At 36.1% G+C, this 16,348-nt stretch overlaps 2 protein-coding genes across 6 annotated transcripts; both read left to right on the top strand.

Moving 5' to 3' along the window:
- The first annotated feature begins 4,576 nt into the window (after window positions 1–4,576).
- On the top strand, window positions 4,577–7,732 carry LOC104890425 (probable purine permease 11). 3 transcript variants are annotated; one of them, XM_019248920.2, is made up of 3 exons: window positions 4,577–4,764; window positions 5,000–5,062; window positions 6,325–7,732. In XM_019248920.2, exons 1-3 carry the CDS (start codon window positions 4,752–4,754, stop codon window positions 7,419–7,421), a joined length of 1,173 nt encoding a protein of 390 aa, XP_019104465.1. In that variant the 5' UTR covers window positions 4,577–4,751; the 3' UTR covers window positions 7,422–7,732. The 3 variants fall into 3 exon arrangements, with proteins under 3 accessions (XP_019104465.1, XP_010674209.1, XP_048499443.1); XM_048643486.2 differs by having other exon boundaries at window positions 4,581–4,764; window positions 4,959–5,062; XM_010675907.4 differs by lacking the exon at window positions 5,000–5,062 and having other exon boundaries at window positions 4,580–4,764.
- A 598-nt stretch (window positions 7,733–8,330) lies between these two features.
- On the top strand, window positions 8,331–14,915 carry LOC104890424 (U11/U12 small nuclear ribonucleoprotein 48 kDa protein). Of its 3 annotated transcripts, none has more exons than XM_010675905.4 (5): window positions 8,331–9,952; window positions 10,239–10,353; window positions 11,691–11,798; window positions 12,362–13,164; window positions 13,282–14,915. In XM_010675905.4, the coding sequence occupies exons 1-4, from the start codon at window positions 8,598–8,600 to the stop codon at window positions 13,052–13,054; spliced, it is 2,271 nt and encodes a 756-aa protein (XP_010674207.1). In that variant the 5' UTR covers window positions 8,331–8,597; the 3' UTR covers window positions 13,055–13,164; window positions 13,282–14,915. The 3 variants fall into 3 exon arrangements, with proteins under 3 accessions (XP_010674207.1, XP_010674206.1, XP_010674208.1); XM_010675904.4 differs by having other exon boundaries at window positions 8,332–9,952; window positions 13,278–14,915; XM_010675906.4 differs by having other exon boundaries at window positions 8,332–9,952; window positions 14,549–14,915.
- Window positions 14,916–16,348: the final 1,433 nt, after the last annotated feature.

Below are 16,348 nucleotides of genomic sequence, written 5' to 3' on the forward strand. Positions count from 1 at the left end.
TATTAGGAAAAAAATTGGAGCTTGTTGCTTGGCCAATGCGGTAAATGGAGAGTATTTTCCCATATTCGATAATGGACAACTTGTCTAATATCATGGCATTTTCGTAATTTTACTAGCAACTTGGTAGAATTCAATATAATACACCATTATTCACTTGATATGATAAGATGCAGCCAAAATATTATATAGTAGCCAATTGATATGATAAGATGGTATCAAGATATAATATATTAGTCATCTAAAGTATCAACTAGATTTCAAGTAATAAATCCCAAATTAAAATATATAAAAATAATATTTTTATAATTTATAAAAAAAATTGGCCCAAGAAGTAAACACAAAAGTAACGTTGCTAGAAATATAAGAGTTTGTCCATTCAAAAAAAAAAAAGAAATATAAGAGTTTGGAGCTATGGTATTATAGGTGACCATTTTTTTGAACCATGTTTTAAAGGGACAGGTTAGATCAAGGTTAATGTTCACAAGGTCCCAAATTTTCTTCGCACTAGCTAGGACACAAACGCAAGATATGGTCCATATCTTCATGCTCAGTTTGGCAAAAGGAACAATGGTCGGGGAAGGTTCTGATCGTATAATTAATATTGTTATTTGTTAACCAATGATGTTTTGGCCTAGTAGTTAAGATTGAGGTGTTGTGAACGATAGGTCATAGGTTCGAATCTCCCTCCCATTCTTTGTACTTTGTACTGCCTTCGTGGCTCGTATAGATGGTGTACCGGCAAAGCGTGGATTATGCACTAGGGTGCACAATGTTCATTGTGCACCCAAAAAGAACATACCATTTATATAAAAGAACACGAGCTTTTTTCAATAATTTTTCTACTTTAAAAAAATACACACGGCTTAAAATTAAAGAACGTGTAAATTTATATTTATAAACGAACAAAGGTTATAATGAAAAGAACATATAGTAAATGAACATCTACACTTAAGGTAAAGGCACGTACACCTTTTTAATTTAAATTTGAAAAGGGAATTTGTAGTTGCAAAATTAAGGAAACAAATAACAATAATTTTTTAAAATTATAGACTCTAAAAATGAGTTAAGTATACTTTAGGGCCCTAAAGTATGGGTGTAGTTGCAGTTTACTCACTAAACTTGCAAAAGTTGCAAGTCACTCACTCATACAAGTATTCCGGTGGTATTGACGGTACAAATACGTATTCCGGTTAACTCACTAAACTTTCTAAATAATTTGCACATGAAACGAGGCGCTGTTATCAAGGAAGTAATTGATGATTTATTTTGCCGCCTTTTCTAATCTCTTTTACCAAGGTGAGTGTACTTCCTAAGCTTGCCTTACATTTCAATGGAGTCTCTGATGAACTAAAAAAACCCACAAAACTTTTATCTTCTTCTTCCAAAATTCTCTCTTATTTTTTCTTAATCTCTGATAATGGCGAACAATGACGGCAACTGGAATCTCGTATACTCTGTTTGGCTATTTTTTTAAGTAATTGTGCTTAAATTTGATAAATTTTTTTTATGTAATTGGGTAATGTGTCGAATTATTTGTTTATTTGTATTTTATTTAAATATAATACTGTTGATTATGTTAATGTTGTTGATAGCATGTTTTTTTGTGAGTTTCTAATTTTTACTAGTTTTTTGGTAGGATTTGGGGGTTCAATGCATGTCATATGAAACATGTTTTCAAATGATTTTGTTTAAATATGTGACGATGTTGTAGATATACCTTTTTGTTATTCTCAATTTTATTTGGTTAGGCTTGGATTTCAAATTCCATTGTTGATGATGGTTTTGTTGAAGCATTTTTTTGGGTCTAGCTTCCCTTAGTTGTTATTAATTATGTTAATGAAGTAGCTATCTGATGATGATGATGTATAAAACTCTTGATTGAATTTTGGTATCTGTAGGTCTTATTTAGTATCCTTTTCTTACCATTTTTTTTAGTGTGACAAAGAGTGAAGTTCATTTTGGGCTCTTTGTCACTACTGTGACAAGATTTGATGTGTTAGGTTTGATAATCAACAGTTATCTATGTAATGTGTTGATCATGTTGACCATAATGTAAGTTTCTTATGAATGTGAATGAAAGTATGACTTGTTTAACATCTCTTTGATTATGCTTTGTTAAGTACAACTTATGTGTGTGTTATGCAACTAATATGTTGATGATTTGCACTTTACTTGAGTTATTTCTGTTGTCAATGTCATTCTTTATTTGTACAGGAATGGAATTGAATCCCTGTATTGTTCATCATGGGGGATCATGGGAAATGGAGAATGAACTGGTTTATATTGGTGGTGATGTGAAGATGTTTCAGGATTTATGTAATTATGTCACTTTGTCTGATGTGAAGAATATGATCAGTAGCTTGGGTTACAACAATATTGTCAAGCTTCACTACTTAGATCCTAGGAAAGAACTCAGCAATGGGCCGGGGTTAGGTTTTTGGGATATGAGATCGAGTAACTTGTTTGATCCCTTTCTTGCACTTTTGTTAAAGCACAAGGTCATACATGTTTACACAGAGCATGATGACACCTTGATTACAAACCCTGTTGTAAACCTAGAGTCAGACCATGTTGTTAACCTAGACTCAGAACATGATGTTAACCTAAACCTAAAGACAACCACCTCTTTTCTGCATCTACTTAATTCTGTTCAGATTCCCACTGTTATTGATCTTGAGGGAGGTACAGTTGCTGAGTTAGACATTGATTATGACCCCTCAGGTACTGATGAGGATGATGTTGAAGTGGTAATTGCTAGGGATAGGGTAAGAGATGATTGCTTGACACAAAAGTCATTTGAGGAGGAGTTGGAGATGTTGAGGAGATTAGCTTATGGCAAGGGGAAAGAACTTCAATTTTGTAATGATTTTGAAGGTGATAGTGACTTAGACAACCCTAGTGAATCAGATGATGAGGATTGTGGCTTTTTAACAGCACCTGATGAATCATCCCAAATCCTAAAAAAGGACAGGTTGTTAGAAGGTGGTCACTACAGTAGGGAGTCAACATTTCATGTTGGTCAGATATTTGAGAATGCAAAAACTTTTAGGAAGGCTATTGTGAACTATGCTATTGATATTGGAAGGGACATTCCATTTCATAGGAATGACAAAGACAGAGTTGGTGCACATTGTGCCAATAAGGACAAAGGTTGTCCATGGAAAATATGGGCATCATGGGATAGAGGTAAGAAAAATTTCATCGTCAAAACTTTGGTTGCTGGTCACACATGTGGGAGATCTTCCAAATTGAGGAAGATGACAACAACTTGGTTTGCTTCTAAGTACCAAACCAAGTTCAAAGTAAATCCCTAGATGAAGTTGGATGAAATAATGGAGACTGTTTGGCAGGAATGGGGCATTAGGATAAGCAAATTCATGGCTTTCAGAGCTAGAAGAAAAGGTCAAGCATTAATTGTGGGTGAGTACAAAGAACAGTATGTCTTACTGCCTAGGTATGCTGCTGAGATTCTAAGAAGTAACCCAAACAACACAATCAAGATCCTTATGAGGTACAGTTGCCGGGGTCATCATCCGCGACTCACAAGGCAACGTCCTCAAAGCATGCACATACAACCTCAGAACGGCTCAGATCTTCATAGCTGAAACAAAACTCTTCAAAAAGGTATCATCCTTGCTATTCAAATCGGAATAATAAATCTTTACTTAGAAGGAGACAATATACGTGTTATCAACGCGATTCAAGGCTATTAGACACCACCATGGCATATTGCCAACATCATAAAAGACATCCAAGAGCTTCTAACATCATTCTCCCACTGGGGCATCCAACACATCTATAGAAAGGCAAACAAAGTGGCAGACTAGATTGCGAATGTTGATCATTTGATTGATGCACCTTTTATTATTCAAGATTGTACTATTTCGGCTTTACACTCAATCATTGTAAACGATATATTAGGACCACCCCTCGTGTGGCTCCTTATATTCTTTTTTCTTACCTTATATTAAAAAAAATTAATATGAACCCGGTGCACACTAATTAGTGTGCACCCGATCCATATCACGTGAGTTTATGATAGTGTATATTGATATGATATAGTGTATGTTAAAATGATATAGTGTATATTAAAATGATAAAGTGTATGTTACAGTGATATAGTGTATGTTAAAATGATATAGTGTATATTAAAATGATATAGTGTATGTTACAGTGATATAGTGTATGTTAAAGTGATATAGTGTATGTTATAATGATATAGTGTATGTTAAAATGATATAGTGTATGTTAAAGTAATATAACGGGTCACGTGCCTGGACCTGGTCCACACTATTTTTAGTGTGAACCGGGTCCACGCAAGTCGGATTGAAATAGTTTTACATTTTTTTGTCAACCAAACAATGTAAAACTGAAAATAGAGGAAAACAGTCTTCCGAGAAAATGTTTTACGTCCCATCAAACGGAGCTTGTAAACTGAAAAGTAGGTGGTTGTGAAGGTTTGAGAAAGAAAATCGGGATTTGAAAGAATATCTATATCTCTGTTTGAAATATCAATGCAAAAGCGCATAAAAAGTGGAGTCAAAAACTCCAGCCGCCGTTGACTTGATGAAATGACCATATCATGAACAAAAATTTTTATCATTTTCTTTTTCCTAGCTTTACAACTTTAGTTAGTTCCCGCTTTTATCTGATACTCTTTATTTACTCACACAGTCACACTGTCATCATATGTAAACGCAGTTGTTGTTCAACTTCCAATTTTCAATCTCTCTCTTTCTCACTGCGTTATTATGGCAACGTCAGGTACTTTCTCTCTCCTATAATTCTTAGGGTTTTCCGATTAAATTGGGTCTTTTTTCAAGTTCAATTTTTATTCAATTATTCGAATAATTATTATTTGCTACAATTTATTTGGCGTACATATGAAGCTGTTTCGTGATTCATAACAAGTTTGTTTCTTTTTGTTTTTTTGGGTAATCTTTTACACTTTGTAAAAGAATTAAAATTCCAAATTTTTATCATTTTCTTGTATAATCAGACTATTTAGAGCTGGACCATGATGTTGGCCGAGTGGTTAAGATTGAGGTGCTGTCAACGATAGGTGACAAGTTCGAATCCCCCTCGCATTCTTTGTATTTTGTAGTGTCTTCGTGGCTCATATGGATAAAAGAAAGACTATTTAGAGCTGGACACTTGAATTCTTCCCAGAATTATGATGGGATTGAAATTTCATTCCTAATTAAGTTAAAATTTATGGTTTTGAAAAATTGAGGGGAAGTGTTGCTGATTCTTTCTTTAAAATGAAAGAAAAAAGTGTTGGTGATTCGTAACTTCGATCAGTGGGACCTGGGACGGTGGTAGTGAGAGTGAACTGGAGGAATGTGATGGTTTTGGTGGATACTTTTGATGATAGAGCTGTTGTGCTCATACGGCCCGTTTGAGAAGTGGTCATAAATTGTGATGAGTAGATTAGGGGAATCCCTTGCAAATTGCATATAATTTGATTACCATTAGATCATCTAGTACCGCATACCAAATGGGCGTTCAAGGGATCTAGTGGTTATTATAGATAGCTATTTGTTTCAAAAACAAGTGAAAGCATCAAAGAATGAAGAAAGTATTTTTTTTTTTAACTGAAGCTCTAGAAAGAGTGATATGTCTCTCTGTAATGTGTGGGAGAGAACCCATACTTGATTAGACAGGGATAACATTCAGTATAATTGGAGCATGCTTAATTTGAATATTTTCCCCGTGTAGGCGTGTACTTTACTCCAGATTTATTGGATATGATCCTTTGTCTCTAATGTGACCTGGTTACTTCCATATTGTTTCTGTGCATGAAATGACCTCTGCCATCATCTGGTTGGATAGAAGTCGTATGGTGGCCTAGGAAGCCATTTCTCGGTTGCCTTTTGTGTTTCTTTATCTGTTCATTTGGAGGCACAAGCAAGTAGTCTTCCTGCAGATGATTCTTGTCTCAAGTTAATTTCCATTTGCTTCCTGGCTGGAATCAGAAATCACTTCTTTGCACTAAAGCAAAATAATGCATTTCAATTGTGTGTTGTTTCTGTCAAATTAGTTTATTTGTGCTCATCTCTTGTGTTTTATTCCTGAACCATCTGGCATACATGTTCGTAAACCACGTTAACTAGTAGATTTATATGAGATGTCTTCGCTTGCTAGAATTCAGAATGACAGCGACTATCTTTGATTACTTGTATTATGTCAATTATTGCATATTATCATCTAAATTTCTTTATAATGCAGGAGCTGTACATGATTCTTTTTACAACTTATCTTTTTGTTGTATATTTGCATTATCATGAATATATTTTCCTAATATTAGACTCTCATTTGAAACAGATATTGGAGATCCGATTTTAGCTAAAGATGGGCCACAAAGTATGATCCCAATGCTTTTCAAACTAAATCGTTGGCAATGGTGGCTTTTGGTGGGACTCAATATATTCTTCCTTGTAGCTGGACAAACAGCTGCTGTACTTTTAGGAAGGTTTTATTATGATCAAGGCGGATCTAGTACGTTGTTGGCCACCCTTGTACAAACTGCTGGGTTTCCTATCCTTTTCATCCCACTTATATTTCTTCCAGCTTCTCACCGTTCTCCAACCCCTTCCGATGCACTTTCTGGAAAGTATATTTGCTTAATTTATATTGCCTTGGGAATAGTTCTGGCTGGTGACAATTTACTATATTCTTATGGACTGTTATATCTCTCTGCTTCGACATATTCTCTCATTTGTGCTACCCAGTTAGCTTTTAATGCTGTCTTTGCTTACTTCATCAATTCTCAGAAGTTCACCCCATTGATTCTTAATGCTGTGGTCATTCTTTCATACTCTGCGGCTCTGCTAGGGGTTAATGAGAGTTCCGATATGCCAGAAGGAGTGACCAAGTCACAGTATGCAATTGGATTTATGTGCACCCTTGCAGCTTCAGCTATTTACTCACTTTTGCTTTCACTGATGCAACTTACCTTTCAAAAGGCTCTGAAAAAGGAAACATTTTCGGTTGTTTTAGAGATGCAAATCTACCCATCAATAGTTGCAAGTATTGTTTCGGTTATAGCACTATTTGTAAGTGGGCAATGGCGGACCTTGCAAGGAGAAATGCACGGCTTTCACATGGGGGAAGTTTCCTATGTGATGACTGTTGTCTGGACCGGTATATGTTGGCAGGTTTGCTCAGTTGGTGTGGTTGGCCTTATCTTTTTGGTATCTTCGCTGTTCTCGAATGTCATCAGTACAGTGGCTTTGGTTGTTGGTCCTATTGCTTCTGTCATAGCCTTCCACGATAAGATGAATGGTGTCAAGATTATTGCTATGCTTTCTGCACTCTGGGGATTTGCTTCTTATATTTATCAGAATTACATTGATGATTCTAGATCAAAGGAATTACGAAGACAAATGGAGGCCAATGAGACAAGGGTTGCTGCTTGCTAATACTCTAATTGTTCATTAAGTTGCAAAGAGATGAAATAGCATTATTTTCTGTAGAGAGCAAAATCCACTTTTTTATTAGTTGATATCCTTAACTCATTTTCATATATTTTGCTAGGAATGTATTGTCTCCATTATCTTTGTTTTATGTTCTTTTTTAACATATGAGGTATATGAAGTTCGGATGAAAAAGAACTAAAATGTATACCAATGAAACATAAAGAATTTAAGAGGCCCTATATTCCAGGGTTGAGACTTGAGGTCAAGTGTCCTTATTGCATTTTTCATACATGACATACAAAGCTTCGGTCCTCTATCTTAGCTACTCTACTTTCATTTCAATATACTTGCAACAATAGGATTTTTACGTTTCTTAGTGCATAATGAACAAGATCGAGCAATACAAGTATAATGAGATATAACCATACAATATCAAATCAAATTCGTTTTCGAAGAAATTACAATAAGCCAAATTGAGTAATACAACGCAATTCTCTTGTATTTGGAGAACGATGCAGCTATTGATGGGGAAGTTTATTACTCTGACATAGTTTGGAAAAGAAATTATTTGGTTTTAGGGCCTGTTTACTTCGGCATAAAACAACTGAATTGAACTGAACTGAAATTAATAGTGATATGTGAGAGTAAAAGTATTGTCCAAAGCTAAATCAATCTTCCACGTGGTTTTTGTGGTTTCTTACAAAAATAATGTTCATTGACGATATATTGTATATAGTTGCAAGCAATGTCAATTTTTCGTATGTAATCTACATATTGTAGCATTTATAGCATTACATTTTTCTTTGTGTAATAAGCGACTAAACACAGTAACGTAGACGAGATTCGATCTTAGGTAGCATTGCACAGGACTTCACCAACTAAACTACATTCGAAAAAACACACACAAAAAATAAAACACCCGCCGTGTCTCTATGGCTTGTAGCTCTAGCTGCACACTTGAACGAAGCAAGCAAGACGTGCTGTCGCCGTGAATTGGGGCAACCAAATATCCGTTGGAAGTTTACCTCCTTAATCTTGAAATTGAATTCAACCTTATTATGAACAAACCCCCAGATTTCAATTTACACCTCAAACTCATTTATTTCTCTAAATCGCCGTGAATTGTGGTTCATCTATGCTTAATTTTGTGAAATTTGACGCTATACACTTCCCCCATCAATGAATTCTCAGTATCCAGCTTCAAATTCCACCTTCTCTTTCAATCCCATAAACCCTAACCCTAATTTCTCAAATCCCCAATTCAATCCATCGTTACCTCTACCTTTACCTCCATCTCAATCTCAATTTCACTCTCAAACCCCTCTTCCTGACTTACCCAATTCTCTCTCTTCTCTCAAAAACCTCATAAAATCATCAAATTCAATTCTTCAATCTCTCTCTTCCACAATTTCCCCTCTTTCTCTCTCTTCAAATTCCCTCATTCAATGCCCTTCAAATCCCCATCACTGGGTTCCCCCATCTTCCCTCTTTTTGCATACCCTTCATTGCCCTTCATCACTTGATGTGAATGATTTATTAGATTCTCTCCAGTACCCTAAAACCCTGAAATCTGATCAAAACTTGATAGACCAGAATAAGTTTGTTCAGCCCCTTAATGATCCCACCTCAGAGCTCTGCTTCTCCCTTGACGATTACGTCGATTTCGGTTCCAATTTCTTTTATCAGGGATGCCATGGTGTAGTAAGCTCACTAAATGATGATGCCAGTAGGAGGATTTTCACTCTTCCTGGCATTTTATCGGTCGAGTGTGCGAATTTTGTTGGTAATAGTGATAGGGAAACTGAGGGAATTCTAGGAAGTAGTCTTAAGTTACTTCCCTCTGAGATAGGGGTTGTTAAGCGTGAGATTGAGCAGTGGATTGATTTCCCCAATGAGTATTCTTACAGTGTTGTTAGGGCATTTGTGTGTGTGGAATGTGTGAAGGGAAGTGTTTTGTTATCATGGTTGATAGCGAATTCACCGCGCTTTGGTGTTGTAATTGATGTGGCTATGAGGGATCATATGTCAGTACTTTTTAGACTTTGCTTGAAAGCAATGACGAGAGAGGCTATACGTTCATATATGTCTTTGTTGAATAGTGATGTGGGTGCTAATGGTCATAAGTTTGATCCAAAGCTCTTGAGGTTGAAGTGTCCTGTTACAGTTGAAGTACTGGGATGGTTGGCATCACAACTATCCGTTTTGTATGGCGAAGCAAGTGCCAAGTCTTTTGTTATCGCGGTGCTTGGACATTTGTTGCTTAATGCTGCATCTCATGCCTCATTGTTTCCTCTAGACAGGAAAGTGGAGCACAGTTCTGCTGCTATTGAGCAAGAAACCAGTATTTTAATGGGTCACTCGGCAGTGGAGGTCATGGAGGATGAAGGGGGTGATAGAACAGATGAAAGAAAATTGAGCAAGTCTATATTTGTGTATCAAATAGCAGCTGCTATTGCTGCATTGCATGAAAGGTCATTGTTGGAAGAAAGAATCAGGGCGCTCCGGAATCCTGTGCCACGTACTGCTTATCAACGGTTTGTACCTGTTATTTTATTTTGTATGATGATAAATGTAGTTATGTTTGACATCCTGGATGACTACTATCTGGTTGAATTTTTTTTTTTTTTTTTTGGTGCTTCCTGGTTGAATTATGTGATGGTAGTTACTTGCTATAAGCCTCGATATTTGCTTGGTGAATTGATTTTTCATATTGGGTAATATTATCCATAATTTCTTTTTTGTGTTTTATTGTTTGTGAAGAGAAATGAAAGATTGTTTCTCTTAGAAGCATGTTGTAACTTTTTAGTTTTCTGTTTGCAGGATGGCTGAGTATCAGTATATTTCTAAGAAGGCTGATGAGGAACGCCAAAAACGTCCTGATTATAGACCATTAATTGAGCATGATAGCCTCCTTCATCAGAGGCAACATGATCAGGCATGTTTTATGTTTGGAATGCAAATAGTTTGTTGTATTATTTGTGTTCTGACATTTCTTTTTTAAAAGGTTCGCGTTCATTTTGTGATATGATGGAGAAGGACTCTTGGTCTTAGGGTTTTGGTACATTATATGATGTTAGAATATACTTTGAGCTAAAGAAGACTTGGGAGATTTTGTCTGATTTGCAAAACTGAAGGATTCACAAAACTTTTGAAAGTTCAGGTTTATATTCTTAGGCACAAGTGAGCTACTAATAATGTTTTTGGGTTTGGCTGACGTGTGACAGTATCAACAAGCCTATGCCTTAGCCTCTTTCGTCTTACCTATTCCATCTCTCTCGGACATTTATATGGTCATGTTCTGCTTATATATAGATCTTATAGGAAAGAAATGTAAATTGATAATGTTGCATGACTGATAAAGTTGATGGATCTTGTGGATGCATTAGGTCACATTTATATCTTAAGCTTATGTAAAGCTTTGTAAAATCATCCCCCCAAAACTTTGATAGTTTCCTTTTTTTGTTCTTGATGATGATGGAGTTGGAAGGGATTTACAAATGCATGATATGACCTATATGGTACTTTTTATGACAAAATAATTTTTAGTGCTTCTATGTAGGATTTTTTAATTTTTACCACCTTTTTAAATCACAATCTTCAAGATAACCACCTTATAAATCCATTTTTTTTAAATAACCACCTTATATAACCTAAATCTCTTTAAATACGTACCAATTGATAGATTTCATCCAAGAAATCAGTCTTAAAGAAGGGTTAAAGCCTTATATACATTCTAATGAATAAAGGTGGAGGTGATGGAATCATTCTTAAATCCTTCTTGAGGATGATTTCCTGTACGTAATTTGTCAATTGGTAGGTATTTAGAAGGATTTAGGTCGTATAAGGTGGTTATTTTGAAAAACTTAATTTTATAAGGTGGTTAAAGTCAAAAAATCCTTCTATATATTATACTTCCTCTGCTCTTTGAAGGTCACAACATGGGGGTTTTACATATGAATTTAGGACAACTATGTGATAGGGGAGAAAAACAACGAGATAGTATAGGTGGGTTACTGGATGAAGGGATAGAAAGAGAGGGAAATAGAAGGCCAAACATAAAATATAGCAATTTATCTGAAACTTCCATAAAAGAGGAGTGTTGTAACCATCAACAACCAGAGGAAGTGTAAAATAAATTCTGATGCTAGTGATAAGCCTTTCAAATAGCATGATTATCTTAATAACTTAATTGTTAGTGTTCTGTGTTGCAGTCTATGAACTTTTGACTGGGTAATCTGACAACCTTTTCGAATATTGCTGCTGATGGATCAGGAAACTACCAAGATGAAGACTAGAGAGGAATTATTGGCTGAAGAAAGGGACTATAAACGTCGAAGAATGTCCTATCGTGGAAAAAAGTTGAAACGAACAGCAAAAGAGGTGAATGTCCCAAGTTTTATCTTTGTACTTTTCTTAGGGTATGCTAATAGGACAGCAGATTTGTTGTAGTTCTTGTTTTTTGGTGTAGGCTGATGGTCTTGCATGTGAAATTTCTAACTAAACATGAGGGTAGTTCAACCATGTTATTTTCTTAATTTGAGGCTCTAGGGTGCCAATTGGTTCTCAGGCTTTTTTCCTTTTTTTGTAACTGTTTGGATGTCTGTGTGTGTGCGCGTGCTCGCATACATGTCCCTTCCCCAAGAATATGGAATTTAACTTTCAAAATATGTTGCCTCTAAGGTCTTGGGTGTTAGGCCCTGTTCTTTTGTACTGAATTAAATGAACTTCGTTCATTTGTTTAGTTCAGACATATTCAATTCAGTTGAGTTCAACTATTTTCCTCCCACAGTGTCAGTTCAGTCTAGTCCAAAAGAATAGGCCATTAGTACCCTTTATAGCAGTGCTTAACATACATCCTGAGTCTTGTCCCTCATGCCATTTCTGATATCTGATATCTGATATGGCCATTGAGAGTGTTTATTGATTGTTTTACCCATTTGAAGGTGATGAGGGATATCATAGAAGAATACATGGAAGCTATTAAGGAAAGAGGAGGTATTGGAGGCCTTGCAAAGGGAGATGCTGAAGGAGCAACATCAGCATCTAAATATTCTGCTCATAACTCCACAAACATTGAGATGACTCATCACCCAATAGATGATCAGCGACATGGTTATAGGAAATTGGTGGATAGTGACTTTGAATCTATGGATAAAATTATTGATGCTTCTGCTCGTAGAAAAGAGCTACAGGAAAAAGAATCTTACAATCACAGACGTCATGAGTATGAAAGAACAAACAGGGAGAGAAGTTCTAGGGACCGTTATTTCAAAAGCCCTAGCACAAATAGAAGACCTGGCCAGTCAAGAGAGCATGTGAATCACAGAGGGAACCATGGTTTTATGGAATTGGATGAAGATGAACTTTCTAAAAGCAACTGTTCTTTTCCTAATAAGCTTAGCTATAGTGATCAGAAAGCACGGCATTCTGCATCAAGCACTCTGAGGAGCTCTTCAGGTAGAAAGGACAAGAGGAAGTTAGGCTCTCCAGATAGACATAGATGGAAAAAACATGAGAATGATGTATGGGGCTCTTCCAAAAGTGGTGAATTCAGTGATAGATATGATCCTTCTGAAGCTAGTGATATTTATGATGATCGGTTCAATGACAGCCAGTCAACAAGGCCAGAATTTTAAAACAATCAATAATGGCATGAGAGTTTGACTGCGAAGTATTGTCTGGTTTCCATACAAGGACCTTTTTACCCTTGGTGAGTGGATACTGCGGGGCTCATGTGCTTTAGCAGGTATGTCAAACCAGGCATTAAGCATATTTCACTGGCTTTTGTGTCACTTTTAACTAATGATTGGCTTATTGCTTGTGAATTTGACCTGGTTTATTGATAAAACTTTTCTGTAGGAAGTCATTCAGGCTTCAGCAGTATTTTCTTTGTTCGTATCCTCCTTTGTATCCTTTAGCAGTTTATGCTGCTTCTTGGTTCTTGTTCCTGAATGTTATGATTTATATATGCATTCATTTTCTGTTTGCGCTGTCTTCTTTCTCTGCCCCACTTTTATTTTCTCATCCTTTTTACTTCTGTCTTACACTTTGGCTTGATCATATCTATTATTGCTAGTTGTGTACAGAAATGTGGTCGGTAAAGTGGTGAAGGAAGGTAGAGCTTGTATTTGTTTGATATTGATTTTACAGACAATAGCTATACGCCTATACCTTCAGCTCTTAATAAGATTTATTACCATCCAGCATAACATACCTTTAAACTGTTGGCACATGCTTTCATGGTTTGACAATATACATAAGGCAATGTTTTATCGAAATAGTTCACTTCCCTTCTTTGAAACTGATTACCCCTATGTCAACTTCTTTAAAATGAATACTTTGTTGTCTGAGAAGCGTAGACATTATTAGTTCAGGGTTACAGGTCGCCCTCACTTGTACTTCAGACCTTGTTTCTTCTATCCCTTGTCTTGCCCATATTGTCAAATTAGGTCAGCTAAACTTTTGTGTTACAACTTCCGAGTCATGCCCCCTTTGTAGTTACTTTTTTAATGGAGTTGCAGGTCTCAGGTCAAAAATATCTTGCTTAAACCTTATATACTTTGTCAGGCTCTCCGGTGTTATCATGTCGGGACAATCATTGACAACATTTACTTGGTAGTCACTGTTCCATACAACAACTATTTGTTTTACTTTGACTCTCATTGATTGCTTATTCAAGCTTGTTATTAATTCTTGTAAAAACATAAAGCTCTATACTAGTATATTACTAATACTTCTCTGCCTTTGAAATACGAGTATTGCTATCACTTCATGAAGTGTCCATGTTGATGAATATATGCTTATATATCTACAATTATTGCTGAATATAAGGAATATATGACAGGATTTGATGCTTGTCAGTTAAGGTGTTACTCAAAAGGCTTCGTTCTGAATAGGTTGCACCTGTTTTAGTTCATTACATGAACACAGGCATGATATCAGGTTTAAAGCTTAGAAGACTGTATGTACAAGTTATTTGATGCTAGCATAGATTGCAGAGATATCATTTGTTAGAACTTGATGATTTTGGTAGGGATTGTTGGTCAAATGCTCCCTTTATACAGAAAATGAAGGTTTGCTTCTGACTAAATCTATTTGAGAGATCTCTGTTTGAATCTTGTTTCTTGTAGATCTCAAACTCAAGTGAAGATATATTATCTGGATTCTGGAGGCTGTTTCATTGTCCTACTGGCATAAAAATCTCGTTGGGAGTCATCGAAAGTGAGGATGGAAATATGGAACTTCGTAGGCTTTCAGATTTACATAATTGTAACTTGTAAGCATTTGCAGGAAAGAGTAACAGAAAAGTGAACGAAAGGTCGGAATTTCGAAGTTCTGATGTTGTCCATTAAGCTGATCAGGTGAGGAGAGAATAACATGTAGGGATCAAGATTTCCATTTGATAAGAACCATTTCCAACCGTCTGTTTATTCGTTTTGGTGTGCAACATTTCCAACAGATTGATGTTTTGATAAATTTATGTTGTGTTTTCAGCTAGTTTTTTTGTTAATCTGAAACTAAAGTAGTGGTTAGAGATTCAAAATCCTGCGAAAGGTGAAAAGTGATGTTTGGTATGCTTTTAGTAGTTGAAATATTGTTTTAGAGAGCTAAAAGTTTTGGAAATCGTTAATTTTCTGTTCTTTTACTTATCTAATAACTTGTATTAACGTAATCGTTTAAAAAGCTATTTTGATTGCTAATTTTTTAAAAAAATAGTTAATACAATAGATTATCATAACAATTACTCTTTTTTTTTTTTTTTTTTTTTTTTGGACATCGGTAAAATTTACAAGAAAAAAACAACCTAACCAACTACAGAGTGGCCATGGGAATATGTCCTAGGCGAACATGATTGGCCAGGTCATGCGCCCTCTGGACTTGTTGACGATTAACTTTTAGAATTCGACACCATTGGAGTTGATGTCCAAGGGAGCGAATGTCATTGAGAGTCCATGCAATCGAGATAGGTTGTGTGTCTTGATGAAGTAAACTTCGGACCAGTACATCAGAATCAGTGTAGATCAAAATTTGACAATAACCCCTAGATTGCGCCCAAATCAAGGCCCCCAGACAAGCCCGTGCTTCAGCAACCAGTGGTGACTAGGGCTGGCAATCAGGTCGGGTTGGGTCAATTTCAGGTCGACCTGATTTATATTTCAGGTCAAAAACCTCAACCCAAACCCGACCTGATTTATATTTCAGGTCGAAAATGTCAACCCAAACCCGACCTTATATATTTCGGGTTGACCCGAAACCAACCCAAAATGACCTGAAATAAGAATCAACTAAAATATTGCCAACTTAATTCGCAAAACACTTGTAGATGTAAAAGTTAAAGTTTCAACTTTCTACATTCAAAACCATAAATGTTAGGACATATTTCAGGGTTATTGACTTATTAGGGTTATTGACTTATTGGCTTGGCCCAATATTATAAGAAAATTTATGTTATTTTTATTTCAGGTCATTTCGGGTTGTTTTCAGGTTCAAAACCTCAACCTGAACCTAACCCATTATATTTTCAGGTCGGGTTGGGTCGACCCATTTTTTTTTCGGGTCGAAAATCTCAACCCAAACCCAAAACTTTCAGGTCAATTTCAGGTCGGGTTATCAGGTTGGGTCAGTTTTTGCCAGCCCTAGTGGTGACTCCGCATAAATGCAGCCCCCTTGCACTTCTGTAGTTTGAGTAGTAACATGCTCAGCAACCCAGGCAATACCGGCCAATAGAGAAGATTTCTTCCAGGAACCATCCACTTGTATATGTAACTGTGGTACCCCGCAAAAGGCTGTCCCAAAATGTGCAAAAAGAAAACCAGGAGGAAACAATTACTTTTACCTAATAGGTTTGTAGTCATAGTTATGTGCGTTTTTGTTAGATAGGTATGAACATTAATTACTTAGCCTAGATTGTATTCATTGCTAGGAATTCA

This window comes from Beta vulgaris, chromosome 4 (assembly GCF_026745355.1).
Source record: "Beta vulgaris subsp. vulgaris cultivar EL10 chromosome 4, EL10.2, whole genome shotgun sequence".
Taxonomy (NCBI): Eukaryota; Viridiplantae; Streptophyta; class Magnoliopsida; order Caryophyllales; family Amaranthaceae; genus Beta; species Beta vulgaris.

Bases quoted from the DNA above. Each gene is read 5' to 3' on its own strand.
- LOC104890425 (XM_019248920.2), top strand. The intron at 5,063-6,324 runs GTGACAAGTTCG...CATTTGAAACAG, and splicing joins TGAGGTGCTGTCAACGATAG to ATATTGGAGATCCGATTTTA.
- LOC104890424 (XM_010675905.4), top strand. From the start codon at position 8,598: ATGAATTCTCAGTATCCAGCTTCAAATTCCACCTTCTCTTTCAATCCC. The intron at 9,953-10,238 runs GTTTGTACCTGT...TTCTGTTTGCAG, and splicing joins CCACGTACTGCTTATCAACG to GATGGCTGAGTATCAGTATA. The intron at 11,799-12,361 runs GTGAATGTCCCA...ACCCATTTGAAG, and splicing joins TGAAACGAACAGCAAAAGAG to GTGATGAGGGATATCATAGA.